Source organism: Penicillium verhagenii, assembly GCF_028828195.1.
Source record: "Penicillium verhagenii strain IBT 33310 chromosome Unknown utg000006l_segment0_segment0, whole genome shotgun sequence".
Taxonomy (NCBI): domain Eukaryota; kingdom Fungi; phylum Ascomycota; class Eurotiomycetes; order Eurotiales; family Aspergillaceae; genus Penicillium; species Penicillium verhagenii.
This window is the reverse complement of record NW_026643170.1, coordinates 1,937,901-1,965,725: the sequence shown is the minus strand read 5'-3', so window position 1 is coordinate 1,965,725 and position 27,825 is coordinate 1,937,901. Positions and strand designations below refer to the sequence as shown.

General features: G+C 50.0%; 9 protein-coding genes across 9 annotated transcripts; 5 read left to right on the top strand and 4 right to left on the bottom strand.

Annotated features, from left to right (window-relative positions):
* Positions 1-3,285: 3,285 nt before the first annotated feature.
* Positions 3,286-4,990, bottom strand: N7466_006140 (SURP domain-containing protein; the record flags this gene model as incomplete). The annotated part of the gene is made up of 3 exons (XM_057165537.1): positions 3,286-4,724; positions 4,790-4,843; positions 4,903-4,990. 3 exons carry the CDS (start codon positions 4,988-4,990, stop codon positions 3,286-3,288), a joined length of 1,581 nt encoding a protein of 526 aa, XP_057021136.1.
* Positions 4,991-5,817: 827 nt separating this feature from the next.
* On the top strand, positions 5,818-8,906 carry pmt1 (protein mannosyltransferase 1; the record flags this gene model as incomplete). Its single annotated transcript, XM_057165536.1, has 4 exons — positions 5,818-6,095; positions 6,172-6,461; positions 6,514-8,264; positions 8,361-8,906. The coding sequence occupies 4 exons, from the start codon at positions 5,818-5,820 to the stop codon at positions 8,904-8,906; spliced, it is 2,865 nt and encodes a 954-aa protein (XP_057021135.1).
* A 1,288-nt stretch (positions 8,907-10,194) lies between these two features.
* Positions 10,195-11,017, bottom strand: N7466_006138 (uncharacterized protein; the record flags this gene model as incomplete). The annotated part of the gene is made up of 4 exons (XM_057165535.1): positions 10,195-10,245; positions 10,383-10,584; positions 10,770-10,813; positions 10,877-11,017. 4 exons carry the CDS (start codon positions 11,015-11,017, stop codon positions 10,195-10,197), a joined length of 438 nt encoding a protein of 145 aa, XP_057021134.1.
* Positions 11,018-11,676: 659 nt separating this feature from the next.
* erf2 (palmitoyltransferase ERF2) lies at positions 11,677-13,494 on the top strand (the record flags this gene model as incomplete). Its single annotated transcript, XM_057165534.1, has 1 exon — positions 11,677-13,494. The coding sequence occupies one exon, from the start codon at positions 11,677-11,679 to the stop codon at positions 13,492-13,494; it is 1,818 nt and encodes a 605-aa protein (XP_057021133.1).
* An 820-nt stretch (positions 13,495-14,314) lies between these two features.
* N7466_006136 (putative histone-lysine N-methyltransferase (Ash1)) lies at positions 14,315-17,106 on the top strand (the record flags this gene model as incomplete). Its single annotated transcript, XM_057165533.1, has 4 exons — positions 14,315-15,458; positions 15,523-15,896; positions 15,949-16,148; positions 16,203-17,106. 4 exons carry the CDS (start codon positions 14,315-14,317, stop codon positions 17,104-17,106), a joined length of 2,622 nt encoding a protein of 873 aa, XP_057021132.1.
* Positions 17,107-18,153: 1,047 nt separating this feature from the next.
* N7466_006135 (uncharacterized protein) lies at positions 18,154-20,421 on the bottom strand (the record flags this gene model as incomplete). The annotated part of the gene is made up of 2 exons (XM_057165532.1): positions 18,154-20,280; positions 20,410-20,421. 2 exons carry the CDS (start codon positions 20,419-20,421, stop codon positions 18,154-18,156), a joined length of 2,139 nt encoding a protein of 712 aa, XP_057021131.1.
* A 471-nt stretch (positions 20,422-20,892) lies between these two features.
* On the bottom strand, positions 20,893-21,612 carry N7466_006134 (LYR motif-containing protein; the record flags this gene model as incomplete). Its single annotated transcript, XM_057165531.1, has 5 exons — positions 20,893-20,902; positions 20,965-21,014; positions 21,073-21,135; positions 21,292-21,456; positions 21,562-21,612. 5 exons carry the CDS (start codon positions 21,610-21,612, stop codon positions 20,893-20,895), a joined length of 339 nt encoding a protein of 112 aa, XP_057021130.1.
* A 605-nt stretch (positions 21,613-22,217) lies between these two features.
* N7466_006133 (uncharacterized protein) lies at positions 22,218-23,087 on the top strand (the record flags this gene model as incomplete). The annotated part of the gene is made up of 3 exons (XM_057165530.1): positions 22,218-22,412; positions 22,469-22,566; positions 22,628-23,087. The coding sequence occupies 3 exons, from the start codon at positions 22,218-22,220 to the stop codon at positions 23,085-23,087; spliced, it is 753 nt and encodes a 250-aa protein (XP_057021129.1).
* Positions 23,088-25,120: 2,033 nt separating this feature from the next.
* On the top strand, positions 25,121-27,782 carry N7466_006132 (uncharacterized protein; the record flags this gene model as incomplete). Its single annotated transcript, XM_057165529.1, has 2 exons — positions 25,121-26,600; positions 26,671-27,782. 2 exons carry the CDS (start codon positions 25,121-25,123, stop codon positions 27,780-27,782), a joined length of 2,592 nt encoding a protein of 863 aa, XP_057021128.1.
* Positions 27,783-27,825: the final 43 nt, after the last annotated feature.

The following is a 27,825-nucleotide window of genomic DNA, read 5'->3' as shown; positions in this document are numbered from 1 at the left end:
TCTCGAATGTTCGAATGGCTGCATTATTATCACAAGTCGGGACAAAAAGATAGCCCTAGACATCGCCGGCCATAAGAACATGATCGCAGTGCAACAAATGGAGAAGGCTGAAGCTCTGGATCTACTACAGAAGAAGCTACAGCTAGATCTGTCAGGAAAGACTCTGCATACACAGGCGGAACTTGAAGATATGGGGCAGCTTGTTGATGCGCTCGAGTTCATGCCACTCGCGATCGTACAAGCCGCCGGCTATATTGCGCATCGATCGCCGCGTTGCTCTGTGTCACAATACCTAGGCAAAATCAAGGGTAATGATCGTGAAGCAGTTAAGCTGCTCAATCAGGAGGCAGATATTCTTTATCGAGACTGGGAGGCCAAGAACTCCATTTTACTCACATGGCAGATATCCTTTGACCACATTCAGGGTACAAGACCATCTGCAGCGGACCTCCTCTCTCTTATGAGCTTCTTCGATCGACAGGGAATCCAAGAGAGTGTTCTCCGAGTTCCTAATCCCCAGAAAGTGAACGACAATTCATATTTGGAGGATGATGAAGATAGTTCTGGCGAAGAAGACGAAGTTAGTATAACTAACTCTGACATAGATCAGTGTTTTGAAGATGATATCGCAACACTGAGCGACTATTCGTTGATCTCTATTGAAAAAAAGAGCAACTCTTCATCAATACCGCCTGAAGAACAGGGCACAGTTCTCACCATGCATCGACTAGTCCAGCTTACCGTGCGCACGTGGCTGAAAACTCATGGAAACTTCGAGCTATGGAAGGAACGGTTCATCTATAATCTATACATGATGTTCCCGAACGGTAGATATGAGAATTGGGAACAATGCCGGGCGCTCTTTCCACATGTGAAATCTGCTATTTTACAACAGCCACAGCCACGAAGGCCCCTTCTACAATGGGCTACGCTACTTTATTTGGGTGCCTGGTATGCATACGAAAGTGGCAGTCTAAGAGATGCGATGGAGATGGTATCAAAATCAAGAAAGCAGAGAGTCAAATTACTAGATGCGGCTAATGAAGAAGCCCTTGCTAGCACTTCATTATTAGCATCAATATATAGGAAACAGGTCCAGTGGAAAGAGGCCGAGCACCTTGAAGTACAGGTATTGGAGATAAGCAAGAAAAAGCTTGGCGAGGACCATCCTAATACACTATTAAGTATGGGCCGCCTAGCGTCAACATACCGGAAGCAGGGCCGGTGGAAGGAGGCGGAGAAACTTGAAGTACAGGTGTTGAAGATGAGCAAGATAAAGCTTGGCGAGGACCACTCTGACACGCTATCAAGTATGGCCGGCCTGGCGTCGATATATCACGGCCAGGGCCGGTGGAAGGAGGCTGAGAAACTTAAAGTACAGGTGATGGAGAGGAGCAAGATAACGCTTGGCGAGGACCACCCCGACATGCTAATAAGTATGGACAGCCTGGCGTCGACATATTGTTCCCAGGGCCGGTGGAAGGAGGCCGAGAAGATTGAAGTGCAGGTGATGGAGAAGAGAAGGATAAAGCTTGGCGAGGACCACCCTGACACACTGTCAAGTATGGCCAGCCTGGCATCGACATATTGGTCCCAGGGCCGGTGGAAGGAGGCCGAGAAGCTTGAAGTGCAGGTGATGGAGATGAGAAGGATAAAGCTTGGCGATAACCATCCTGACACACTATCAAGTATGATCAACCTTGCTTGCACCTGGAGACTCTTAGGCCGAAATTCCGATGCTGTGGAGCTCTTACGAGAGAGCTTAGCAAAGCAGAAGCAGATCTTAAGCCCTAATCACCCTGATGTCTTGGATAATCAAGAGACATTGCTAGAATGGGAAACCGAGGGATTGAACATCGATGCATAGTCAACGATTGTTCTACTACACATGCCTGTGTTTAGCTTCAGTCAAAAGGCTTTCCAGCCTTCAGCGATCTTATGTGATATCTCCTGCCATCAAAACTGGTAAGTAGATTAACAATTTGGGTTCTATGATCCCGGCAGATGAGCAATTGATCGACTAATGACTTGGAAATAGATTGTCTCCGCGATTGGGGATACATTCAATCTCCTTCAATCTCCTTCAATCTCCTTCAATCTCCTTCAATCTCCTTCAATCTCCTTCAATCTCCTTCAATCTCCTTCAATCTCCTTCAATCTCCTTCAATCTCCTTCAATCTCCTTCAATCTCCTTCAATCTCCTTCAATCTCCTTCAATCTCCTTCAATCTCCTTCAATCTCCTTCAATCTCCTTCAATCTCCTTCAATCTCCTTCAATCTCCTTCAATCTCCTTCAATCTCCTTCAATCTCCTTCAATCTCCTTCAATCTCCTTCAATCTCCTTCAATCTCCTTCAATCTCCTTCAATCTCTTTCAATCTCCTTCAATCTCCTTAATTCGTTGAAGCTTTGAGTACTTGCCTGGGCATCCTTGTTGAGCATTTTCCACTCTGGCCGAGTCCACGTCAGGTGCTTGTCGTGCTTGTTTCGGTAGCGCAGAATGCGTATGCGGAGGAGTTGAAGGGATCTTGATTCCAGATAAGCCGCATGCTGATGTGGATGTGGATGTGGATATGAGTTATTCATCATTGAAAAAGAGGATTCGGTGGATGAGAGGAATATGGTTTTATTTTCGGTAGGATTCCAAGGTTGATGATGGTCCAATTCGGTGATGGAGTCTTGCTAACTGTGCATAGTTGTCGGCTGTGAGGGCAAAAGGACTCAGACAGTGGATATTCGTACCCACAATGGAAATGAATCTCGGACACGATGTAAATTGATCAATTGCTTTTGATGGGATGGGGACTAAGCTGCGGCTTTGAGAAAGGAAGGAAGACTTGGGAATGTACTTTGAACTTATATGTTTTGTTCGTGTTTGTTTAGCGCGTGGGACCTGACCTGGGATATGGGGACTTTGTATCAGATTGGATGGAAAGAACAAACATTCAGAATGGAATGCTTGGCTTTTGGTTGTCGATAACAATCAGGAGCTATCCGGACGTGAAAGTAGCATATGAATGTAATGAACTTTCAAGGTTCCGCGGTTACAAAGTTGAATGTCTTTCTCGTACTAGACTAATGTATGAAATGTAGGTTCAACTCGTCAAGGGATATGTTAATTGCGTTAGAAATGATAAGGCTATTATACAAAAGAGCACATCATCCAATACCCCTCCCCAATTAGCCTGAAATGAGAACGCGCCCTGAAACTCCAGATGCAAAGGAATAAATAGAAGCAAAGGACTGGGAATACTTTGGCACAGCCTTTATTGGATGGGACGTGAACTCATTGCCGGGCCCGTTGGTGAATGTGTCGGATCTGGTCTTCAATGTTCATATTTTGGGGGTTATGCACACCCGGGGGACCAATCGGCAGGCCGGGATGAGGCGCAGCAACGCCAGGAGGGAGTGGGCCATCTGGCAGACCACCACTGAGAGCCATGCGCTTGCGACGAGCTTCTTCCTCGGGGTCGATACCAGGCGCAAGCGACGAGTCAAAGACATCGCTGCGTTGGCTGGCCAGTCGCTTAAGATTGTTGACCACGTCAGCAGTGGAAAGGTTGGTTGTTGCACTGCGCGCATCTTGCTTGGCACGTTGTTCCTTCCAGCGGGGGTCCAGAAGCTCAATGCGAACGTGCTCATCCAGCTCTGCAACGGGAATTTGTTGATGACAATTGGGACAGATTGCGGTGGCACCCTGCTGACGACGGGCCTGGGCTCGCGGGACGTAGTCGCTGCGAATGCGCATAGGAGGTTGACCCGGGACAGCTGGGGCAGGGAAATCAGGACGAGGTTGCTGCGATTGAATCGGCAATGCGTGTGGGTACTGTGCATTGTAATCCGCTCCGGGTTGTGGGTATGGCGCTGGGTATTGAGCTGGGTATTGGGAAACGGGAGCTTGTGGTGCGAAAACCGGTTGGGGCTGGGCCGGAGATGCGTTGTAGTAGGTGGGAGCGTCGAGATCAGTGGGCATAGCCTCTTCGATACGCAGCGGGTTAAGAGACATAGCGGCTTTCTGCTCCAGAGAAGCGGACTGCAAGTCATTGAGTGATGTCGGGGGTGGCAAATCATCGTGGTCATCGCTTTCGGTAAACACCACCGTCTCGACAACCACAAAGTCGTGCCAGTCGATCTGTGCATATTCAATTCGCTCTTGTTCTTCTAATTCCTCCTTCTCTTGTTTCTGAAGTTCCTGGTGCTTCACCCAGTCAGCGCGCTGCTTGGCGCGCTCCAAAACATGGTACTTGTTCTTCGCGCTGTTCTCCAATTCGGCAATACGCTTTTGTTCCGTAGTTGCATCATCGAGGCCTTCTGATCGTAGCAGAATGGTGTATTGATCAACCAATCGGTTAAAGAACTGGTGGAGACTATTAAAGGGTCGTAAGAATTCGAACTGAGGGTTCCGTGCCTCCCGTTGCGAAAGCGCGGTTAGCCAGGACTTGCCTCTCTTGGCGACAAAGAGTGCGGTCAGCTTCACAACTTCCAGATCCTGTGCATGGCTAACGGGCATGCGCGCAGAGAAATGGAATGCAGGTGGCTCAGGCGGGCCCTGGGGCATTTCAGGTTCGGCAGCAGGAGTAGCTTCACCCGCTCGTCCCGCAGCGATCGATGTTCCCCGGCCATTCTTGATCTCGGTTAGGCGCCATTGATAGAAGGGCGCGTAGGCATCGCCGTCGTTGAGGAAGGAGAATTTCGGGTTGTTCTTTTCTTTATCACGGACACGATCTATAGGAGCAAGGGTAAGTATCGAGGCATTGTTCACAAACACATTAGTTTCGAGGGAGACATACCCTCAAAGACTGGTCCATTTCGGGAAACGTAGCCGGCGGTCTTCTCAACGATAGCTGTGTTACGAGTTTAGCTGTGATCTTGTCGCGCGCGCGTATGATAAGCTGCAACTCACCTTGAATATCCTTAGGTGGACGCACCAAGCCCTCTGGAGGCTTGTTCATATCCTCCGGCAAAGGAGTATTTCCATTTGAGGAATCCATGGCGACGACGATGTGAAAGAAGTGATAACCGGGGGAGTTCTTTTTGGCCTCATTGAAGTTGCTGACTACTCTTTCACCTGCGCCACATGTTAATTGTCAGGCTTGAGTAATCTGTGGCGGTGCAGCTCCAAATGCGGGTAACTTCGCTTATGTAAGGGTTTTTGTTTGCACTCGTTGCAATGGAAGCACCTGATCCGCATTCATCGAATTTATTTATGTACATATTTGTAGTATATTTGATTGATTCACCTATTTATTATCTTCATTTTATACTGGTATCTATAAATCAAGGGTCGCGAGATACAAATATAACATTATTTACATGATTGTAATCAAAAGGTAGCATAAACAATTCAAAGAGAAATCTCATAGTTACTCCTCGGCTCTAACTGGAGGCTGAAAGTTAAGGGGCTGCTGTCTCTTGTCCACAACTCCGCCCCCAGTCGATCTGGCCTCTCTCTTCTCTGCTTTCGTCCATTCCCTCACCTCGTCCTTTTTTTCCTATATTCTTTCTTCTTTTTTTTCCATATTTTCTTCAGGCCCTGTCATGGGGTCTTTTCTTTTGACCATCTACGATCATTAAATCGTTCACCTTTTGTGGTGACGGGCTGTTTTGAGAGCTGCAACGAAAGCTGTCAACAGTTATTTTTCTCGACCTTGAATTTCATTAATTGTTCGCGATTGAATCGCTATCCAACTCGACTCCTCTTTTTTCCCTTTTTTTCTCTTTTTTCCTTGCCTCGACTTCGTTTGACCACTCGGTCCCTCCCTCCGCCTCCGGTTTTACTGCGCCCCTCATACCTCGTGCATCCGCGGAGATCGTGACAATGGGTCAGAAAGACAGTCTACGGCCCGGCCGTGGTGGTCGTGGCCAGAGCCGTAGTCGCTCACCAGGGCCCAAGAAACCTCAATCTCCAACCAATCCCTCCGATGGTCTTAAGAACAAGAAATCTACAACCTATGCCTCCGATGGTGTTAAGGACTATGACATCTTCAACCTCCCCGCCTCCGACTATATCCTTCTGTTGTTGGTGACGCTGATTGGCGCCGTCGTGCGTCTATTCCGCATCTACCAACCTACAAGTGTTGTCTTCGATGAAGTCCAGTACGTTTTTTGGGTTTCTCGGGTCACGAGTAAACAAAAAATGTATTTTGTGCTAATTGATGACCTTTTTGAACAGCTTCGGTGGATTTGCCAGCAAGTATATCAAGGGAAAGTTCTTTATGGATGTCCACCCGCCTCTCGCCAAGATGCTCCTTACCCTGGCCGGCTGGTTGGCTGGTTTCGATGGAGAATTCGATTTCAAGGACATTGGCAAGGACTATCTTGAGCCTGGCGTTCCCTATGTCGCTATGCGTATGCTGCCCGCTATCATGGGTGTTCTAACGGTCTCCTTGATGTTCTTGACACTCAAGGCCAGCGGCTGTCGGTCTTCCACTGCGGTCATGGGTGCCAGCGCTGTTATCTTTGGTAAGAATTAAAGCTTTGTAAAATCCGAATATCAAGCTAACCCCGGATCTAGATAATGCACTGACCACTCAATCCCGCCTGATTCTTCTGGATTCCCCACTGGTTTTCTTCACGGCCCTAACTGCTCTGGCATTTACATGTTTCTCGAATCAACAAGAATTGGGTCCTAAGTATGCCTTCCGAGGTGCCTGGTGGTTTTGGCTAGCTGCAACCGGTCTCTCCCTGGGTGCCACTCTCAGTGTCAAATGGGTTGGTTTGTTCACCATGGCTTGGGTTGGGTCGCTCACAGCCCTCCAGCTGTGGGTAGTTCTCGGAGACTCGAAGAATGTTACACCCCGATTGTGGTTCAAGCACCTATTCTCCCGCGCCTTCTGCCTGATCGTGCTTCCTCTTGGATTTTATGTTGCGATGTTTGCGATTCACTTCACTTGCCTGGTGAACCCTGGTGAAGGTGATGGCTTCATGTCCTCGGAGTTCCAGGCTACCCTCAACTCCAAGTCCATGACAGATGTCCCCGCTGATGTCTCCTTCGGATCCCGTGTCAGCCTTCGTCACCTGAATACCCAGGGTGGTTATCTACACTCACACAATCACATGTACCCGACTGGCAGCAAGCAACAACAGATCACCCTCTACCCCCACAAGGATGAGAACAATGTTTTCCTTCTGGAGAACTCGACTCAACCCCTAGGCCCCGATGGAGAGATTCCAGGAGCATTTGCCTGGGACAATTTGACTGCTACCGATAACTTTATCGAGGATGGAGCCGTTATCAAACTTTACCACTTGCTCACCCACCGACGCATTCATTCACATGACGAGCGTCCTCCGGTGACAGAGGCTGACTGGCAATTCGAGGTCTCGGCCTATGGATATGAAGGTTTCCCTGGAGATGCCAATGATATGTTTAAGGTTGAGATTGTCCCGTCAATGTCCGAGGGAGAACTATCCAAGAAGCGCGTTCGAACTATCCAGACAAAGTTTAGACTAGTCCACATCATGACTGGCTGCGTGCTGTTCTCTCACAAGGTCAAGCTTCCCGACTGGGGATATGAACAACAAGAAGTCACCTGTGCGAAGGCCGGTACTCTGCCTAACAGTATTTGGTACATCGAGGATAACTCGCACCCTATGATGCTGGAGGATGCCGAACGAGTGAACTACCGCAACCCAGGCTTCTTGGGTAAGTTCTGGGAGCTACAGAAGGTCATGTGGACCACCAACGCTGGTTTGGTCGAGTCCCACGCTTGGGATTCTCGCCCCCCATCATGGCCCACTCTCCTCCGTGGTATCAACTTCTGGGGCAAGGAAGCCCGCCAGATCTATCTTTTGGGCAACCCCCTCATCTGGTGGTCATCCACTGCCGCCATTGGCATCTACTTTGTTTTCAAGGCCATTGCGATTCTTCGTTGGCAGCGTAGCTGCAATGACTATAGCAATAACTCGTGGAAACGCTTCGATTACGAAGTCGGCGTTAGCGTTCTGGGTTGGTTCTTCCACTATTTCCCGTTCTTCCTGATGGCCCGTCAACTTTTCCTGCACCACTACTTGCCGGCCCTCTACTTTGCTATTATGGTTCTATGCCAACAGTTCGACTTTGTTTTCAACCGCGTGAAGATCTTCGGTCTTGCCTCACGCCCTGCTATTGGAAAGCTCATCATGACTGGATTCGTGATCCTTAGCATCGCCGTTTTCACCATGTACTCTCCCTTGATCTACGGTAACCCTTGGACCAAGAGTGCCTGTTACAAGGCTAAGCTCTTGGATACTTGGGACTTTGATTGTGACAGATTTCACACCGACGTAAGTGACAGTGTTCCAGAGTGGAGACCTCCCCGCCGAGGATATTGAGTGAAACCGCCGAAACGCGTGGCTGACATCGAATATTTTCACCAATAGCTGAGCCAATACCACTCTGAGGTCCTTTCCGCGAACCAAGTGATTCCAACAACATCCCTGCCAGTGCCTACCCCTCAGGTGCAACAGGAGCAGCCCGAGGTGCTTGAGCAGAAGCAACCCGAGCAGCCTCCAGTCCAACAACCCGTGGATATTGCCCAAGACAAGCAAACAGAGGAGGCCGCAGTCACGGCTCCCACAATTCCCGGCTCCACAGCTCGCGTCGAGTACCGTGATCAGCACGGCAATGTCTTGCCCGAAGATCTTGTCGCCTCCCTTCGCGCTGACGGCAATGTCAAGTTTGAGACTCGCTGGGAATCCAAGTCCCGCCTTGAGCACGCACATGACGTTCCCATTGTGGACGGTCGGCTTGCACCCCCTCACCCAGATGTGGAGGGTCAGAACCCCGAGACTGGCGGACGTCCCGAGGACTCGATCGCTCCGGAGAGACCTGCGTCCGTTGTGCAGGGCAATGAGCGATCAGCCGAGACATCTAGCTCCCCTGAGGCAAAGCCTGCTAGCGAAGGCAATGAGGCTACTGCGCTGTAATTACTATGATCGCTAATAGATGGAGAGCTTGTGTGCGTCTAAAAACTTCTAACATGTATCATGAACCATTCTTGAGACTGTCATTCTTTTCATAGTGATCAGTTCAGTGTTTTTTAAGTTTAATTCATTCAATATTGTTCAAATGTTTATTCAATGCATGTGGGTGGATATTCCAATATTGCAAAATGCCCAGTCCTCAAGTGCTGGAGGTGCCCGCATCAATAATGTTGACATCTGGATCAATCAATTGATCTAAACGGTACCTGGGCGGGAGTGCTTAACATTCAATGTTTGAAGTGATCAATACATACCGATGGATGTAGTACTCAAGTGCTAGGAATATTTTCAAATTTTGGGCAGGTATGGAGGCCTAGGTGTACATCAATACACATGTGCATACATTCGAATTTTCATTCAAATGTTCCAGATGTCACAATGTTGGGCATATTGATGTGTGTCCAGCCCTGACTGGTACATGTGGAGATGATAGACCAGTCGGATATCAGTTGACCCAAACATTGAACATTGATTGAAGGTGCCTAGCTACACTTCAAATGTTGAGTAGCTTGAGTACTACTATTGCCCAGTGCCGGGCAGGTACTGCAGACATCTTGACATAAGCATTCAAGGTATGTAGGTACCTACTAGTAAATACTTCCAAGCACTTGCACAGAGATTACTTCTGGATTCCATCAATCTCAATGAAAATTCAAATCCTTTATGCACTTCCATATATATACATCCAGACAAGAAAGTTTGCAACTTGGAACATTCAAATGTTGAAGGGAGTATGTATGTAGTCTCAAGAAGTGTATGGACATACCTATAGCAGAAGCTTTCGATTATGCTTATGTAGGTTTCAAGTACATGAAATTCCGAACATTAAATTTTTCAAGGTCGAATATTTAAGCTCCAGAGCTTGGATGCATATGAATCGGCATGGCGGGTGAAGCCGGGAACTACCCACATTCAATATACCCGCAAGACAACTTACACCCAACGATAATGGATACCGTCATATCCAACACGGCTTCATGATAAATTTAGGAGTCAATTCCGAGTTTCTGGAGATAAGATGGCGCAAAATTAAACAAAAGAAAGAGACAGGTTGTCAATTGATTCTCTTTACGGACACGGAATACTATGCACAAATCTCTGGTAATCGCAAACGCAAATCCAAGGCCACAGACTCTCCCCAACTCTTCGCCGGTCTTAGTATACAGCATTTAGCCGCCAAAACGGCAATTCGCTCTCACATCGTCTTTTAAAGGGACTCGACTTAAATAATCTAGTAGTCCCACTCCTCCTTGCCGTACTTGTTGAACTTCTCGTGGAGGTCCTATCAGATGACGCGAATCAGTCAGCAATTGTAAAACAGAGAACCAAACCAAGATCGCATATGGAAGACGAGAAATAGCTGGTGGGCAGCATATGTGAGGATAATTTAGGGCCAGACAGGCCTGAGGGACTGCATACCTCGGGCAGAGTGACGTTGGGAACAATAACAGTGTTCAGGGCGCTGGGGGCAGCGCGGAGGGGCTGGCTCTTGTCACCGTTAGGGTGGTACTGGTACTTGTAGATCTTGCCATCCTCGGAGGCAGCGTGCCAGGGCATGGAGCTCTCGGCAATGCGAACGTTGCTCTCGGAGGTGACGGAGGTGGGCTTGGAGCCGAAGTACCTAATAGTCGCAGGCAGCCGGGTCAGCCAATTGAAGTCCTCGAATCGTTTACCACATGGCCCACGAAGCTCCTCGGTCGGTCGGTGGGTGGTGTCATCACGACGAGGTGGCGGTTAGCCACCTTAAACGTCACAAGGAGCATGGGGATATCGGGTATCGGGCGCGGGGGGAGGGGGGTAATTTACCAGCCAGCACCGAGGAAAGCGCCGGACATGATACCGAGAAGAACCTATAGGAACAGGAATTAGACTGGGCGGCTCGGAGCAGATCAATGGCAGCCGGATATCCATACGTAGAGCTCGGGGTCACGCTTAGGAGCCTTGTCAAGGCTGGCCTCCTCGACCTTGGAGGACATGAAGCGGCGCGGGGCAGCGCGGAAGATGGGCTGGCGAGCCAGAGCCCGGCGGGAAGCCATGGCAGCGATCGAAGACATTATGGCAGCGGGTCGTGCGTGGATGGGGGGTTATCGCGGAAGACTGGGGACGAGGTGGTGCGAGAGAATCGGAAGCATCGAATGATGTTGCCAAGTCACGTGGTGGAGTAGATGAGTCAGCATTGAATTGAGCTCATCGATTTGTGGATTTTGGGAACTTCGGGATTGAAGTTGATCTGCCAGTCGCGGTTGCTCAACTCCTGGCTTTGGCCCTATTTGCTGGTGATTTACACCGAAGGTGATGTAATTGGAATTTGATCTTCTGCGATCTTTAATATCTGATTACATTACATCCCCGAGGTACGTTGTGGCTCTTGTTACTACTCTATATCTAGATCAGGGGGTTTGCGATCTTTGCTCCCCCCGGATTTCTGGACGCGTGGATTTTAAAAGGAATACCCTCAACGCATCGACCGAACTAACTCATATTAATAATATTATAGGGCATTCAAAGCTTCCTCAGCCTCTCATTAGACCCTTTCTTCACCAACCTTGTCACTCTTTTACATAGATTTGTTTCCGCCCCTCGGAGTATTGCCTACCTCCGACTCACCGCGATTCTTGCCTAACCCACGTGTTCTGTGATCACCGAACGAATATGAGAGTTCGCACAATCTGTTAGTAAACGTACTGTGTGCTCTTCTCCAGAGTTTTCAGTTATGGCAAACTACGCCGACCGCTCCGAAACTGGCGATATGAATCAACTACCAACCCAGCAACATGCTTTGGGCATTCCACGGCCTCCATCAGTGGGAGGCATCTCCTCCAGGGTTACGGATATGGCCTCCGAGGATGGGGAGAACTCGCAATCATATACATCACCACCACCCCCGCCTCTTCAGCAACAGCGTAATTCAGCCTCTCGACGTGGTCCACCCCCCACCAGAAACTCAGTGACAAGCAGACCAGGAAGCTCTGGCAGCCGGCTGAGTAGGACACATATCCCTTCCTTGACTGCCTCAGCATTCTTTCGTCCAATGAGTTCTCAACGACTACAAGCGCACCGAAGTACTCGACCAATGACCAAGGGAACAGTATCGTCGACCGACGAGTGGGGAGACCACACGAGCCAAAACAGACGAAGCTTGATCTCGAACAGCACATATCAACAGGGATCGCTCCCTCCAGTGGATATGGAGCCCCCGCCATCACGTGGTACCGAATTCACAGATCCTATCATTCCTGATCGCAATACTTCAAACGCCAGCCCCATAGGAAATACAACAATCCGAAGCCTAGGGGAGAGTGTGCGGCTTTTACGGGATCGAGACCAGAACGGCAAAAAGCGTCCCGAAAATTTGAATCTGAATGTGAACTACAGCGTGCACAACCCGCATGATGGGCCTCCAAAATCACCATTATCATTCTTACAGAACAAGGCGGCTGCTCAAAATCCACATGATCCCCGGGGCCATTCCAGGCTTTCCTCTGCTGGCTCTTCTCCGGGAGCTACAGATATAAAGAAGCAACAATTCCCGAAGAGTAATATGGGCAAGAACTGGGAGTATTTTGTTGGCAACACTTTTTTCTGTGGTGGAGGTCGATTCCAGAACTCGAGAGATAAACCGATCAACATTCTCACAGGAATTCTGGTGGTCGTTCCATCAGCCCTGTTCTTTGGATTCTCAGCTCCTTGGTTATGGCACAATATCTCCCCTGCCATTCCCATCGTTTTCGCATACGTTTTTTACATCTGCTTTTCGTCCTTTGTACATGCATCTGTTGTTGACCCTGGCATCATGCCTCGAAATGCCCACCCTATGCCTGCAACAAACCCTGCTAATGACCCATTGTCACTTGGACCACCAACAAATGACTGGGTTATGGTGAAGCTCGCTACCTCTGAGTCTGCAGCTATGGATGTTCCCGTCAAATACTGCAAGACATGCAGTATCTGGCGGCCGCCTCGCTGCTATCACTGCCGTGTGTGTGACAACTGTGTGGAGACACTCGATCACCACTGTGTTTGGCTAAACAATTGTGTTGGGCGCCGCAACTACCGTTATTTCTTCGCTTTCGTCAGCTGGGGTACCTTATTGGGGTTGTTCCTACTCGGTGCTAGCCTGGCACACATTTTGGTTTACATGTCGCGTGAGAATATTTCTTTCGGTGCTTCCATTTCGAAATGGCGAGTGCCATTCGCAATGTTTATCTATGGTGCTGTTGCCACCCCCTATCCATTATCGCTTTGGATTTATCACTTGTTCCTGACCGGTCGGGGTGAAACTACCCGAGAGTATCTCAACTCCCACAAGTTTGCTAAGGCCGATCGCCACCGGCCATTCACTCAGGGAAATGTTTTGACGAACTGGATCTCGATCCTAGGACGGCCTCGTCCTCCTACCTACATGCAATTCAAGCAGCCATACGAAGAGGGCGACCAGCGTTATGCTATGCAAAAGCGCAAGTATCTCGTTCACCGTGACGTCGAGTCTCAGGCGGGGATTGAGATGCAAGAGGTTGGTCCCCATCAATAGGAACCATCAACACAAAAAGCACTCTCTCAATTCTGCCTGTTACGACCTGTGAAGACGACACGATTTCATTTTCTTGATCACATACCATTTCTTTTTCTTTGGGATAATATCCCCGTTCTACCGTTCTAATTGTTACATTCATACCCCTCCTGTCATAATTCCCTACTTTTATTACATTACCCTTGGCGAGGCATTATCATGTCATTGACATTCTCTGGAATATTTTCTATTCTTGATCTCATTTCTTTTTGTCCCTACTCTGTTGGATCGTGCGTCCGATTCTGAGATAATCTCCAGTCGTGAATGTCCGACTTGCTATCTGTCCTATCCTTATATTCCTTTTCTTTGGGGATTCCCCATGAATATTCTAACTAAATCTCTACGGAGGAAGATATCTAGTGCATGCCTTTGGTTAAGACATGCTTGTATGAACTGGCCATAGAAACAGTTGAATTAATCCGATCTACCGAATCCTATAAAAGCACGCGTATGTAACTGTGTATGTAACTGCGGGGGCGAGAGTTATGAGGAATTTAAACATTCCAACTGACATGTCATACGCCTTTTTAACTCCTTTACTAGTTCGCCCTTGATTAGATTCTCGGCAATTTCGTTAAAAAGTTGAATGTTGATGTTGCACGCGTCAGACATCCCCGTTCGCCCTCAATTGATAAGAGGCGCGCGGCTACCGATCTTCCTACCTTTCCACCCCTGATACTCCCCGACCAGACCACTCACTCGCCCCCATCTCAAGTGCTTGAGAAGGACGATCCAACCCGGTGGATTGTCTTTCTCCCGAACTGTGGATCTCGTGTTCAACATGGCGCGCCGAACCTCCCGCCTGGCCGCGTCCGCAACTCCCGCTCTCGCTGACGTCCCTGCCACACACGACACCCCCGACGACACGATGAGCCTCGACGTCCCAGAGCAGCTCCTCACACCAGAGGCCAGCCGCTCTGAGACCTCAAGCAACACCGAGAACGCGTCGAAGGAGGAGCCATCGACACTGCCACGGAGATCAACACGAGCCACACGCGCATCGTTGCAGGCCACCGAGGCGCTCGAGAACACACCGGTCAAGAAGAATGACACCGCCACCTCATCAAGTCAAGCCTATGTCGACAGTCTGGCCAGCGCAAAGCGCTCGCGGTCTGGGCTCAGACATAGTATCGCCGTGATGCAGTCGTCATTGCGGACTGACTCGGGTCTGTCTACTGATGATACCTTGATCGAAGACCACTCAATGGCTCCCGATACGCCTATTTCGAAGTCCTCACAAGAACCACAATCCGAAGATACGACCACATTCCTTCAGCAACGGACTCTACGAAAGCGTGTTGAGAAGGCACTGGCCGAGGATGAGACACCGGCTGCGGCAAAATCAACGCCCCATGAAGGTTCCCGAAAATCACTACGGCTATCGACTCGCTCTAGTATACTGGACAAGGCTTCGGACTTTTTGGAACGAGCCAACCGTGTTCTGGGTAAACGGTCCAGGGAGCTGAGTGACAAGGGCAAAGAGGTTGGTCGACGTGCCAGTCTTCGTCCCCGGGTTGCGCCAGCCAAGGAGGAAGCGCCAGTGCCAGCGCCAGCAGCAGAACCACCTGCTAAGAAGCGCCGGGTCTCTGAGAGTGATCTCCTAGATCTGAAGTCTAAGGATGAATCGCCACCAGCCGAGGAGCCTATTGTCCCGCCTGTTCCCAAATATAGGCGTAAGACATGGATGAAACATGGGTTGTACAGTGGACAGGAAGCAAGCAATTCTCCTCCGAAACAGCGCAAGAGCAAAAATTCTGAGAAATCTAGTCTCGACATTATCAGGCAACGGCGCCATCTCCCTATGCCAATATTTGCCGGGGCTCGACTTATAAAGACCCAAAGAGATTATGTTCTTCCTTTTGACATTTTCTCCCCACTCCCACAGGGTCAACCCAAACCGGATGAGTGGCGCAAGACCAACCACAGTATGGACTTTTCTAGCACAAGATATTTATTTGACTTAGGGCAAGAGCTAACCGGTATATTTAGATGTTTTCGTTGGTGATGCTGCCGGGGAATGGAGAGCAAACAAGAAAGAAGAACTTTCTACTTGCATGTGTGACGAGGACACTGGCTGTGATGATAATTGCCAAAATCGCTACATGTTCTACGAGTGTGACAATGGCAACTGCCGATTGGGTGCAGAATGTGGAAACCGAAATTTCAGTGAGCTTAAGGCTCGAACAAAGGCTGGTGGCAAGTACAATATTGGTGTGGAGGTTATAAAAACCGAGGATCGAGGATACGGTGTGCGTAGCAACCGGTCCTTCGAGCCAAACCAGATCATCGTGGAGTATACTGGAGAAATTATCACTCAATTCGAGTGCGAAAGGAGAATGAGGAACGTTTATAAGAACAACGAGGTAAGAAACCCCCAGAGAATCTTTCGTTACTCTGTGATTGACAAAAAGCCAGTGCTATTATCTAATGTACTTCGATCAAAACATGATCATTGACGCCACACGAGGATCCATTGCACGATTTGTGAATCACTCCTGTCAGCCGAATTGCCGAATGGAGAAATGGACTGTTGGTGGCAAGCCACGAATGGCTCTATTTGCAGGAGACCGAGGGATTATGACTGGAGATGAGCTGAGTTACGACTATAACTTTGAGTACGTTTTTATCTTGGAATCTTGAACTGTACAGCCTTTACTGACCAACTTCAGTCCCTACTCCAACAAAAATGTTCAAGAGTGCCGCTGCGGAGCACCGAACTGTCGTGGTATTCTTGGACCCCGGCCGAAAGATCGAGACCAGCGTGCCAAAGTAGAAGCGGCCAATGAAAAGGAGGCCAAGAATGCAGGCACGAAGCGAAAGCGCTCAACAGCGGCTGGAACCGCGACTGCTCAAGCAAAGAAGCGCAAGCTACCCAATGCGAAATCTATTAAGGCCGGCGTCAAGAAAGCCGTAACGAAGGTCACATCTGCGCGTGGTAAGACAACTACAAAGAAGACTACCACTACTACCACAGTCCGTGGGCAGACCAAGACCAAGACTGTCGAGAAGAAGAAGAAGACTGTCAAGTTGCCCACGGTCAAAGCTGCATCCAGAGTCAAGGCTGCCATCCGCGGTCCTCAACGAAAGGCAGCACCAGCTAAGGCCAAGGCCAAGGCAACAACTAAGGCCAAGGCAACTACATCGCCGGCCAAAAAGACCAACCAGCTCAAGCGGCCTTCTCCTGAAACCAAGAAGAAGATCCTCGCCAACGCTGCAAAGGGAGCCAAGTCCCCGGCCAAACCCCCGGCCAAATCCCCGGCTAAGTCTCCTGCTAAGTCGCCAGCCAAATCACTAGCCAAATCACTAGCCAAGTCACCAGCGAAGTCACCAGCCAAGTCGCCAGCCAAGTCGCCAGCCAAAGCCAAAGCCGGAAAAGCCTCCACAAAACCTCCTCGCAAGCCCGCCGCGAGAAAGGCACCTTCTAAGACCCCCATTAAGGCCAAGATGCCCCCTTCCAAGGCGAAGGGTACAATCAAGAGCCCGAGCAAGACTACCAAGGGGAAAAGCCTGAGCAGCAGCGTGAAAAGCGCAGCCCGTAGTGTTGTCCGAACTGTCAAGGGCGGCAAAAAATAAACGGGACCAACGACATTATTTGAGCCAACTCGGTTCTCTCTTTCCATATAACCTTTCTTCTAGGAACAACTCTTGATCCTTGAAGCTTGATTCTACCAGGCTACATGCCGAGTTCCCTGAACTCCCATCTACGATCAGATATGAGAGATCAATGCCGGCCTATCTTATAAGGATTTCCAACCCCTCCCCTCCCCTCCCCCTTCCCCTCCCATCCCCATTGTTTTGTTATTGCCCACCCATTAGCTAATTATCCTTGCCGTTCATCCCCCGTTGCTCTACCTGGCACCCGCAGAGGCGTTCGGCTTATTTATCCTTGGTTTCTGGTCTTATTCCTGGTTATGCCGTACTTTAGGCTCAATCACTGTCTCCTACAATTTTTTATTTCATTTCTTCCCCCCTTTTACCTTTTTATCTTATTTTCTTTCTTGTTCGAACTTCTATTGATTTTATTTTCTTCTTTATCTTCTGCGCCATGGTTATGAAGTCGATTTGCTATGGGTTGGTTTGGTTCGTTGTCGGCATGGTATGATGTTCGCAGGTATCCTTGGAAGTCCGCTTGGTGCTTTCTGTGTGCCTTTTCTGATATTGTTGGTTTGTGGGTAGCCTGGGTACTATATAGAATCCCCGAAATTCAACACGTACGGGCTGTTTAGCCTCAGTCCTAGAAATTTGGTGCCGAGGTGAACATTTGAATGTTGTAGTAGTTCTACGCAGTCCTTCCTTTGAAGGTTAGAGGAGTCTTACATAATATCGATGTCCTCTCAAGTAGCACACTTTCTATAAATATTGGGTTTCAAAGATCTACGCTTTCAATTTTGGTTTAAAAATGCGGGAATCAATTCCATCATATGAGTGTGGTGAAAAGAATAGTATGATACAAAATACGCCTATCTTAACCATATGGACTCCAACAATAACCCCAATCACGCCGTAAGAACCGAAAATACATATATCATGAAATCAGTCAAAAAACGAGCCAACACAAAGAAAGACAGCCGCAGAGGCAAATTCAAGCTAAGTTATGTGATGTATTATGCCAGACCGAAATCAAGCAGATTCAGGAGCCGGGGCAGCTTGTGCCTCTGGCTCATCTTTTTGTTCTTCGGGTGAATGTACAGGTGCAGACTCATCATTTTCGGCTGAAGGTTGTACCTCCGAAGGGGCCTGTTGCTCAGCCTCTTCAGTCGGCGCAGGCGGCGATTGCTCAGCTGGTTCTTCTGCTTGGATCGCTGCGATTGGAGCTTCTTCCTCAGTAGTCGGGTCCGCAGCGGCTGGCTCAGGAGCAGGGGGCTCCGTGGCCTCATCGGTAGGAGCTTGAGTTGCGGCTGGCGGCGAAGGGGAAGCTGGCTTCACGGGAGCTTCAGGTGCACTTGGCTCTTCTGGTTCAGTGGGTTGCTGGGGTTCTTCGGGAGCGTCACCCATTTCCACATCATCCTTTGGGTCTGTAAAATCAAGACCAGGCTCTGGGCCACTGGGGGTATCTTCTTGAATATTGTGGGCCTCATCCGCAACCGGAGCAGGTGTGGTATCTTGGTGTTCAGCTGGCGGTGGAATGAGTGCTTCGGTAGGCTGTTCGGGCAAGTTTGACTCCGGCTCATGTGAAGGCTCTGCAGGGACGTCTTCGGTAGCAGCCTTATCGAGACTGACAGATGCAGGGGAGTCCTCCGCAGGAGGCTGAGTCTCCTTGGAATCGGTTGGTGTAACCTCAGTTGCCAACTGAGCTGGCTCTGGAACGGACTCTGCTGGGATAGAGTCCCGTTTGATTTCTGCAACAGCGGCGGGGGTGGGCTCTGGAGCAAGAGACTCCTCCTTGGGCACCGCCTCTGTTGCTAAGGGGGATGGAAATTCGGGTTGATAAGACTGGCGATCAAGGCCATTGAATTGATAGGAAGGAGGCTTTCCATCAGATTCAGTAGCAGAAGCAGGCGCAGCAGAAGCAGCCTCGGTGATCTGGGATCCAGCCTGTGATACCTCAGGCACTGCTGGTGGCTGTTCAATCTCTTGGCTTCCTGTCATAGCAGGTTCTGAGACATGAGATTGCGGTTCGAAAGTCGCGTCAGTCATTTCAATGTCCTTGGAGTCGGCCGGGGTATTGACGGAAGTTAGGTCTCCAGATTCGGCGACAGATGGAGCCTGTGGGGTTTCCGGGGTTTTCGCATCCATCATGGATTCATCTCCCTCATCACTGTCGTCGCCATCATCACCATCGTCGTCGTCATCGTCATCCTGACCAGGCTGATTGGTTGACATCTGTGAAGCATCCTGTCCCTCCTTGGGGGCACTATCACCAGCACCCGGACCGGGGGGAACGCCGTGGACAGTCGCAGCATCGGCGCCTTCCCCAGGAGCAAACATGACCTTCTTCTTTCCTCCCCTGCCAGGACCCTTCATCTTCTTGCGCTTGGGCGGCGGGGGTCGTCTCTTAGGCGGAGTCATAACAGAAGCCGAACCAGCTTCCGCAACCACGACACCCTCCGAATTGACAATGCCGACACCTTCCACAACAGTTCCGGGCGCAGGCATCTCGGCTTTAACGGGTACAGTACTCTGCTGAGCAATGGCCTGAACATCACCCGTGATCTCGCCTTCAATGCGATGCCCTTCAGGGACCCATGCTTCATAGATGGAGATTTTCCCCGTTTCAGGGTCCGTCTTCTTGAACTTAGTCCGCCTCATGGGACCAGGGCCAGACCCAGATCCATCGGCAGATGTCACACCGCCATAAAGCGATGGCAAGCCAACTCGTCTCTTTGCCAGGAACTCCACCTCCGCAGGCTCCAGGTGTTTAGGAAGTGCCATCCACTTGCGACTAGTGAAGGTGCGTTCCGCCGAGTTATTACCGGATCCATCCTCGCCATCTGCAGTCTTTTTATCGTTATCTTCAGGGGCGCGAGCATTCTGGCGAATGTAAATGCACCCGGCACGAGCGGCGCGTAGGAGGGCGCAACTGCTTGAGCCGAGGAGTTTACTGTCCCGCGGCATAGCTAGTTCAGAAAGCATAGCGCCTGCACCGGGCCCTTGTTGATACTCAGGATCTTCGGACTTAGGCATCTGTGAGTGTACCTGTGGCTGACGCGACCAGCGGCGGACAGGCAATCCTTCGAAGACATCGTGGTCGATTTGGCCAGTTCGGCGGTTACCATCGAGTTGGCGGCCGGACCGTGAGGACCGGAACTATAAAAATGTTTAGTAAAAATGTTCTGTCAATTGACTGTTTAATTAATTGCGATTGCTTGGTAGCTTTGTGTCGCGGAACTGCTAGCTTGCGTGGAGTGGAGTGTTGCGGTCGCAATGAAGACGTACAGTCGATGGCATGATTACCGGCCCTGGGTGAATTGCTACCCCCCACACACAGACTAAGAATTAAGCACCTCCAAATAAAATGATAGGATTCAAGGGTTGTGGGAAACGGTGACAGCGAATCGATGTAGATGGAGGCGGAGGTGCTTTCGCGTTTCCTCATCGCAGGCAGAATCCCCGTGGTAAGGAGTGTCATCACGTGACCCCATCAAACATTTAGCATTTTGATATCGATTTTAAATACAAGGTGTACAGAACTTGAATAATGCAGATATTTTAATTGGTTTTCTCTTATGTAGCACAGAGTGGAGAGATGGTATTTCTAGACCGAAAGTGGAAATAAATGGATTTGCGTTCAACGACAGCGCTCGTACTATAATACAGGAAGAGAATCAAATCCAAGAGCACTTCAATGTGCCAATGTAGGGTACTCGTTCAACGCGATGGAGTGATTTGCAAGTGATATTTGCAACCGAAACATCTTGATTAGTTCCAGCTAGTATGCGCGTTAGTAAAGGCGCAGGATTTAAGTGCATTTTCCAAGAAAAAAGAACATACCCAGGTTCTTTCTGACGAACAATGCTTCCATGATCGCCGGTCTCCTTGCCCTGGGGAGCATTAGGTATTAGCCGAGCAGCTCGACCCCCATTAAATGGAAGCGCTTACTGTCTTCTGACCCTCCACCACCAACTTGTCCATCTGGTAGAATTGGCTGATAATGGTTTGTCTCTGTAAGAAAAGTCAGTATTATTCTTTTTGATAGGGAAGTAAAAGGGTGAAAGGGCAATGTGGCGCGTTCTTGGGGGCATATAATAAGGAATGGAAACAATCCCCTCATGTCCCCATTTCATTCTCTGCCCGCCCAGAAATAACATATCAACTGACCTTGAGTAAACGGAGTTCCTGCAGACCAGTCTGAATCAGCTCCTGTATCCGGCGGTCCTCCGACTCGTTTTGGTGCTCGCGGAATGAGTCGCGGGTCTTGCGGCGGGCGAACTCGCGGAAGTTGTAGTTGGAGAACTGGGTGGATTGGCGCATCAGAGAACGGAACTATTTGAAAAAATAGTAAGATTAGTAAAAAGGCAGACAGTTCAGGTGGATTGAAACACTCAGTTTGATATTGGGTGAATGTCATGAATATCACAGAGGACTTACCAAAGACCGCACCTGGAAGCCGGTTTCACGGTGCAAGCTAGCGACAGACATGATGAAAGCTTTTGAGTGAAGAAAGGAGATTGTGTAGTTCTTCAAGAAGTTGATAGACACAGCGCGAATGAATTCGAACTATCGGAGTGATTGAACGTTAGATATCGGTGTCACCGTGCCCCAAGATATCACTACCACTAACAGGTCTAATCGTTGGAGTTTGTTCAAAAGATGAAAGAATGTATCGTCCTTTTGATTTGACAGATTGCTGATAACGCTCGTACAAAGGATGCTTTGCGCGACTGTAGGGTTTATTGCGGAGTTGATGAAGGTGGCGGTTCGGGTTCCGGGCGGTATCACAGGGCGATCGAGGGGAAGTATCGAAACCAAACGAGTTCGATAGGTATTAGATACGTTGGAGGAAATAACACAATAGCAGTGCTAATCAAAGATGGTCGGGGGTGAAGAGTGAAGAGAGTTGTGACTTCGGAGAAAGCGCAGGGCGGGAAATTCTTTTGCGTTTCGGAGTCGCCAATGACGGAGTTACCGGGGCCGAGCTTCCTGCTCCACGGTTCTTCTTCCCCCCCCCCCACAAACATCTAGCGTCACATTCCTCAATTGCTGGGTGTTTGACCAGAGTATACTATTCATTCTTTCTGTCGCTCATGATGCTGCAGATACCCACGCCTCCTGCATCGCGATCGGGGTCGGAGGCTCCTGACGTGGAGGCGAAGCCCGCGGAGACCACTGGAGCTTCATCGGAGTTGCTCCAGTCCCTGGATGTTCTTCTGGAACAATACCTGCACCTACTTGATCGACAGCAGGAACTACAGTCTGGGCTTGCGAAACAGTTTTCCTCGGTACGATTTTCTGTTATATTCTGTCGTGATATTAGTGCGCTGCTAATACCATCTAGGGATTTCTTGCCCTCGCCCACGCAAACTACACCTGTCCTCCCGGTCGACGATATGGCGCTGACTACTACGACGAACGGATGAAGGCAACCAGGAAGATGTATGTCGACCCGAATCAAACCATTGGGCTGAATCATTTATTGACCTGTCGATGCAAACAGTTCGATCCAAAACGGGCCAGAGGACGAATCCACAGACTCGACAGAGTTGACAGAGACCAGCAACACGCAATCGCACGAGACAGGGTACCTGTTCAACATGGAAACCACTCCAAACCCCCAGCCCGAAGAGAAAGCCGATGCAAACGAAGAATCGCAGCCCAAAGACTCCGAATCCAAGGAGACAACGCAACTCGACACGGACGCTACGGCCAAAAGTGATTCGCCAGTTGAGGATTCCACCCCTGTCACACCCACGGCCAAGTCCAAGCCTCCCAAGAAGACTAGATCCAACGATCCTATACACTGGTACGGAATCCTAGTGCCTCCATCATTACGCACTGCTCAAAAATCCTTTACCGGTGGTATTTCAAACGAGGTGCCAGCATTGGCTGCGGTGGTGGTGGAGATGCGCACTCTTGAGGACAAGATCAACAAACTACGGGTCGAGCTTGGGGGCTAGATCACCATTTAGGCAGAGCAGATCCTTATGAGCGATCCCAATATCTCATGTCGGTTAAGCGCAGACCTGTCACCGAGCGGTGATCATTTGCCGTTCAATCGGCCATGTTTGGAACAAGGATACAGACCCGCTTATAATGGCGATACCCAAAATGAATTTCCGTCGAGCATGGACTCCACGGGCCAGGATGTCAGAATTGGCACTTCCACAGGAACGGTGGAATTCCGTCCGATTGCGCTCTCCGCCGTAAACAAGTATAGGCGTTATCCGTACCTATTTAAGGCTTGACAGGGTACATGTCTTGGTTTAGTGCCTATTTACACAATTGACCGAGGCCGCGTCCAATTCCATGACAAAAATCAAGCCATCTTGCCCTGTGCTCAAAAGCCAGAGGCGTATTATCGGGTCGTCTTCTCTTAATCGTTAGAATGTTTCACTTGTTTCTCATGTGGTGTTGACTAAATTATCAGAAGCCCCGTGCTACTCCACTTGTGTACTGTACTTGTGTACATAATTCCCAGAAGGCCCGACGTCAGACAGAGAATTGATAGCTGTATTTGCAATGCCATGGTACATACACTGGCATGTATGCCCCTTGATTTTATGTAGGTACATTTTCGCACTAAATCAGTTTGAAAGCTGCAGTGTCTTATTGCCGTGTACTCCGCGTACACATGGCGGGACTAAGCGACCACGGCCCCTCAACGTGAGACGTAGCGTCGGAGACTAACGTCTGGAACGAACCCCACTGGTCTGGCGTCGAGATCTGTCACCATTCGCTCGGTCCCATTGCCCACGTTTGATTCGCCCCAGGGTCTTTTTAGTCTTCCTTTCAGGTCTGGAACCTGGTGATTTCCTGTGTTTTTTTGTCCCGTTACCATTACCGAGCCGGATCCCTTCCACCTGATAGGGCACAACGGGAGTCGCAAGCTCTCATCTTTGCACACTTGATAAAGCTAGGAAAAATGTTAGTGCTGGATGTGATTGGTCTGCCGGATCAATCGGTTCTGTGATACAGATCTGGTGACTTGAGGACGTAAGTGTATGGAGATGAAGAAGGGGGGTTTTTTCCAAGTTGAAGGCTTGAGCTATCGAATTAACACAATTAGATTGCAAGGAGCCACAAGCGCAAAAGATTAATTAAAATAATTAAAATATCCCGAACCCGTTATGTACACAGTTAGACTCCACCGGAAGTATTTCCCTTTTGTTTCGCTTCCAGGGAATTTAGAGGTTTTAATCTAAAACCGGGGGTTTTTGAGGGTTTGAGGGTTTGAAGGCTGGGGACTAGAGCTATCCCGATATTCTCATTGTTTTTGTCCTTTTTTCTCCCTCTTCCCTCGCCTTTTCTTTGTGAGCGACTTCGCGAAGAGAGCTGGAGGCTCTTCCCCTCTCTTGTTCTTTTTTTTCTCTTTTGGTGTAAGTCAGCTTTGGCTGGGTTGAGAATTTCTGGAATCACAGCTAAAATGAACAATAAACGCCAGGCTCAGTTATTTTGAAACATCGCTGGTTTGATACCTGCCATCTCATCTCTCGTTCAGTCTTTCTTTTTTCAACACATTGTTCAACTGTAAGCTCTGTTCTATAGACAATGATCTACCCCCCAGAATGCATTCTGACCCTTTTCTTTCCATCCCAGCCGGCATTGAATGCCCTTTACATTCCTTTTTAGATCTTTGACAGTTTGAATCAGTGATTCAAGCTTATCATTCTCGGTAGACTGTTTTAGCCAGTCACTGTAGATCCCAGTACTCTTGTTTTTTTCTCTCTCAAAAACAGCACCGTTCATTCGTTTCGCATCTTACCGCTATACATTCGTTTTCGCCGTTCGATCAGGGAATCGAACAAAAGTCCATCCATTGCGACGCAATCCAATTTATCGCAAGTCCAACTTTCGCGATTTTGTGGACTTTGGCCCGATTTAAGTTATTCAAACTTCGACACGGCCCACTTGATGCTAGAGTAAGCTCTAGCTGCACATACGCAATACGAACCACCCGATCTGCAATTCGACAATTAGATCAAAGGAACCAATGGTTGACCCAAGTCAAAGCAACCCGGGCCCGAGCCCGGACACATCGGGAACAGAGCCACGCCGGTCAGGCTCTGTCAAGAAAGCGCGTGAGATGCTGGAAGCTGGAGTACGCCCAACAAGAACAGCACCGCCAATGCCCAGACCACCGCCACCTCCCCCACCAGTTAGACAAGTTGCTCACCAGTCACAATGGCCACTCCCAGCGTCAGGTTTGCAGCCTCGACCACTGAATCCTCAGCACCCACGTTTCCTGGCGCCCCGCGGTCCCCCACCACTTAGGCCCCCACGCCCTAGTGAAGTACCTTCGCAGATCCCTTCGCCATCGGTTTACTCTGTACGAAGTGGCGAGGCTCCACCCAGCGTGAACATTAACCCAAACCCGTATCCTTACCCAACAAGGCAGGCGAGGTCATTCTCGCATCCAAACCCGCATCACCAGTCACAGCTTCCTCGTCCCTCGACCAGCGATGGATCCACCAGTCCCACGAGTACCGTGGACTTGAATCCCCGCATTTCGATCACAACGGATGACCTTTTCAGACACTCGACTTACTCTGCTGCTTCGTCGATTCCCGCCATGGCTCCGATCCCTCCTCGAGAGCCACCTTTGCCACCAGCTCAACCTCGACGTCCACCTGGTGGATTGAATGCTGGCCCTCCAGGTGCGCGAAGCAGCCGGGCCCGTAGATCATCCGTGTCCCCGATCCCAGAGGAGATCCCTGATCCCCGTCATACGCTGGGGTCCTTTGCCTCCAGTCGAGCTATCCCATATAGCTGGGGATCAGGGCCTCCCCAGTCAGATATCCTGGAAGGGTATCTAGACGACGAGTCTTCGGAGGAGTCGAGCGATGAGGAAGACGAACAGGAGACACAGGCCGAAAGACAAGAAGAAGACGCCTATCCCGTGCGTAGTGCCAGCGTTGGCAAGAGACAAAGACCGACAATGCGTACGATCATGAAGTCGAACCCGGCATCCGAAGTGTCGATTCCAGATATGCCCGATCTCACACCCGCACACACCACGGAAGAGTCTATTCGAGATAGTCACGTCACGGGGACAGCAACTACGGCGACGGTAGGCGTACTGAGAGTAGTGAATGCTACCCCTACCCCCACTCGTACCGAGATTCGCACTCCCAGCCCTGTACGCCGGGGATCGATCTCTTCACTGTCTGGAGAGTCTTGCGTGGATCCCGAGAAGCCGCGTTTCGCCAAACAGGAAGATCATACGTTTCGTGGTGCCTTGGAAAAGGAGATTGAGGCTCTGCCTCTCGCTGCACCGACTATGAGTGACAAGAGACCAAATGGACGCAAACCTCCCCGTCTGGACATGAACGCCGTCCGAGACGCAGAGCAACGTGGAAGTCTCTCAAGCTTGTCGGATCTCATTCGACGGGCTACTCGCCTTGCCTCAAATCTGGACCGCGGGAAGACCGCCAGTCGGGCTGACCTTGTCGGTGCAGACATGCGACAAATAGGTAAGTTTCATATACAAACTAACAAATCATGTCTCATCAAAATTAGCAGTTCAAGGCTAACAGTACCCAGGACACCGACCTCGCAACTCCGGATCCCTCTCCGATATCCTGGCATCATTCCCTAACCCAACACCCGACGGACACAGCTCCTGGCCCGTATTCTTCGGCCGCTCCAATCTGCGCAATGTCGAACCGCTCGCCTCCCACGACGACAACCCCGAGACTGCCCCCAAACCCGCCCGCCGATGCTGCGGTTTGCCTCGAAAGTGGTTCATCATCCTCTGCATCCTCATCTTCATCATCGTCGTTCTCGCCATTCTCCTCCCAGTCTTCCTGGTCGCCGTGCCCGCCCAAAACGCAGCCGACAAGTCTTGCTCGCACACCACACCATGCCAAAACGGCGGCGTCAGCGTCTCCAGCGGCTCCGAGTGTTCCTGCGTATGCGCCGAGGGATACATGGGTGTCCAGTGCAGCGTTGTGGGCGACAGCATATGCGTGACGGCCGAAGTGAACAACGGCAGCATCGACAAGAACGCGACCATGGGCAGCTCCATCCCGACTCTACTTGCGCAATCGGACTCGAAGTTCGGCATCGAACTTGACGCCGTCACCATCATGGCCCTCTTCAGCTTAAACAACGTTACGTGTTCGAGCGAGAACAAGCTGGTGGCTTTTAGCGAGGTGGACCGCAGCAGCAGCAGCAGCGATAACGCCCGTCGCGCGATCCTCGTCGAAACCGATACGCCCGAATCAAGTGACGAAAAAGTCACCCGAACACCATCCAAGGTGGCCGGGTTGAACGGTGTATCGCACGTGGAGCATGCGCGCGCGATGAAAACCTCCAACGGCATCCTATACGACTCTGGAACTGGAACCAGTTCGTCCAGTACCGCTGACGAATCCACGGCAACCACCACGAGTTCGTCCACGGCAACCACGACCGGCACCGGAGCCACAGCCACAGCCACGGCGACCAGTGTTCCATCAGGGGTCGTGGAGTTCTCGCAGGTGGCGGTGCTTTATATTCTGGAAAAGACCGGGTCGATGTCCATGGCGCAACAATCTGAGTCGGAGATCCAGGATTACCTGGTTGATGGGTACAATTCTGCGTCGCACCCGACTGTGGAGGTACTAGGATGGTATGGGATTGATTTTAGCAACAAGACCATCACCGCGGGGTGATGACGACGCGTGCATTGGGTATTGATATTATATTTTATTTCCC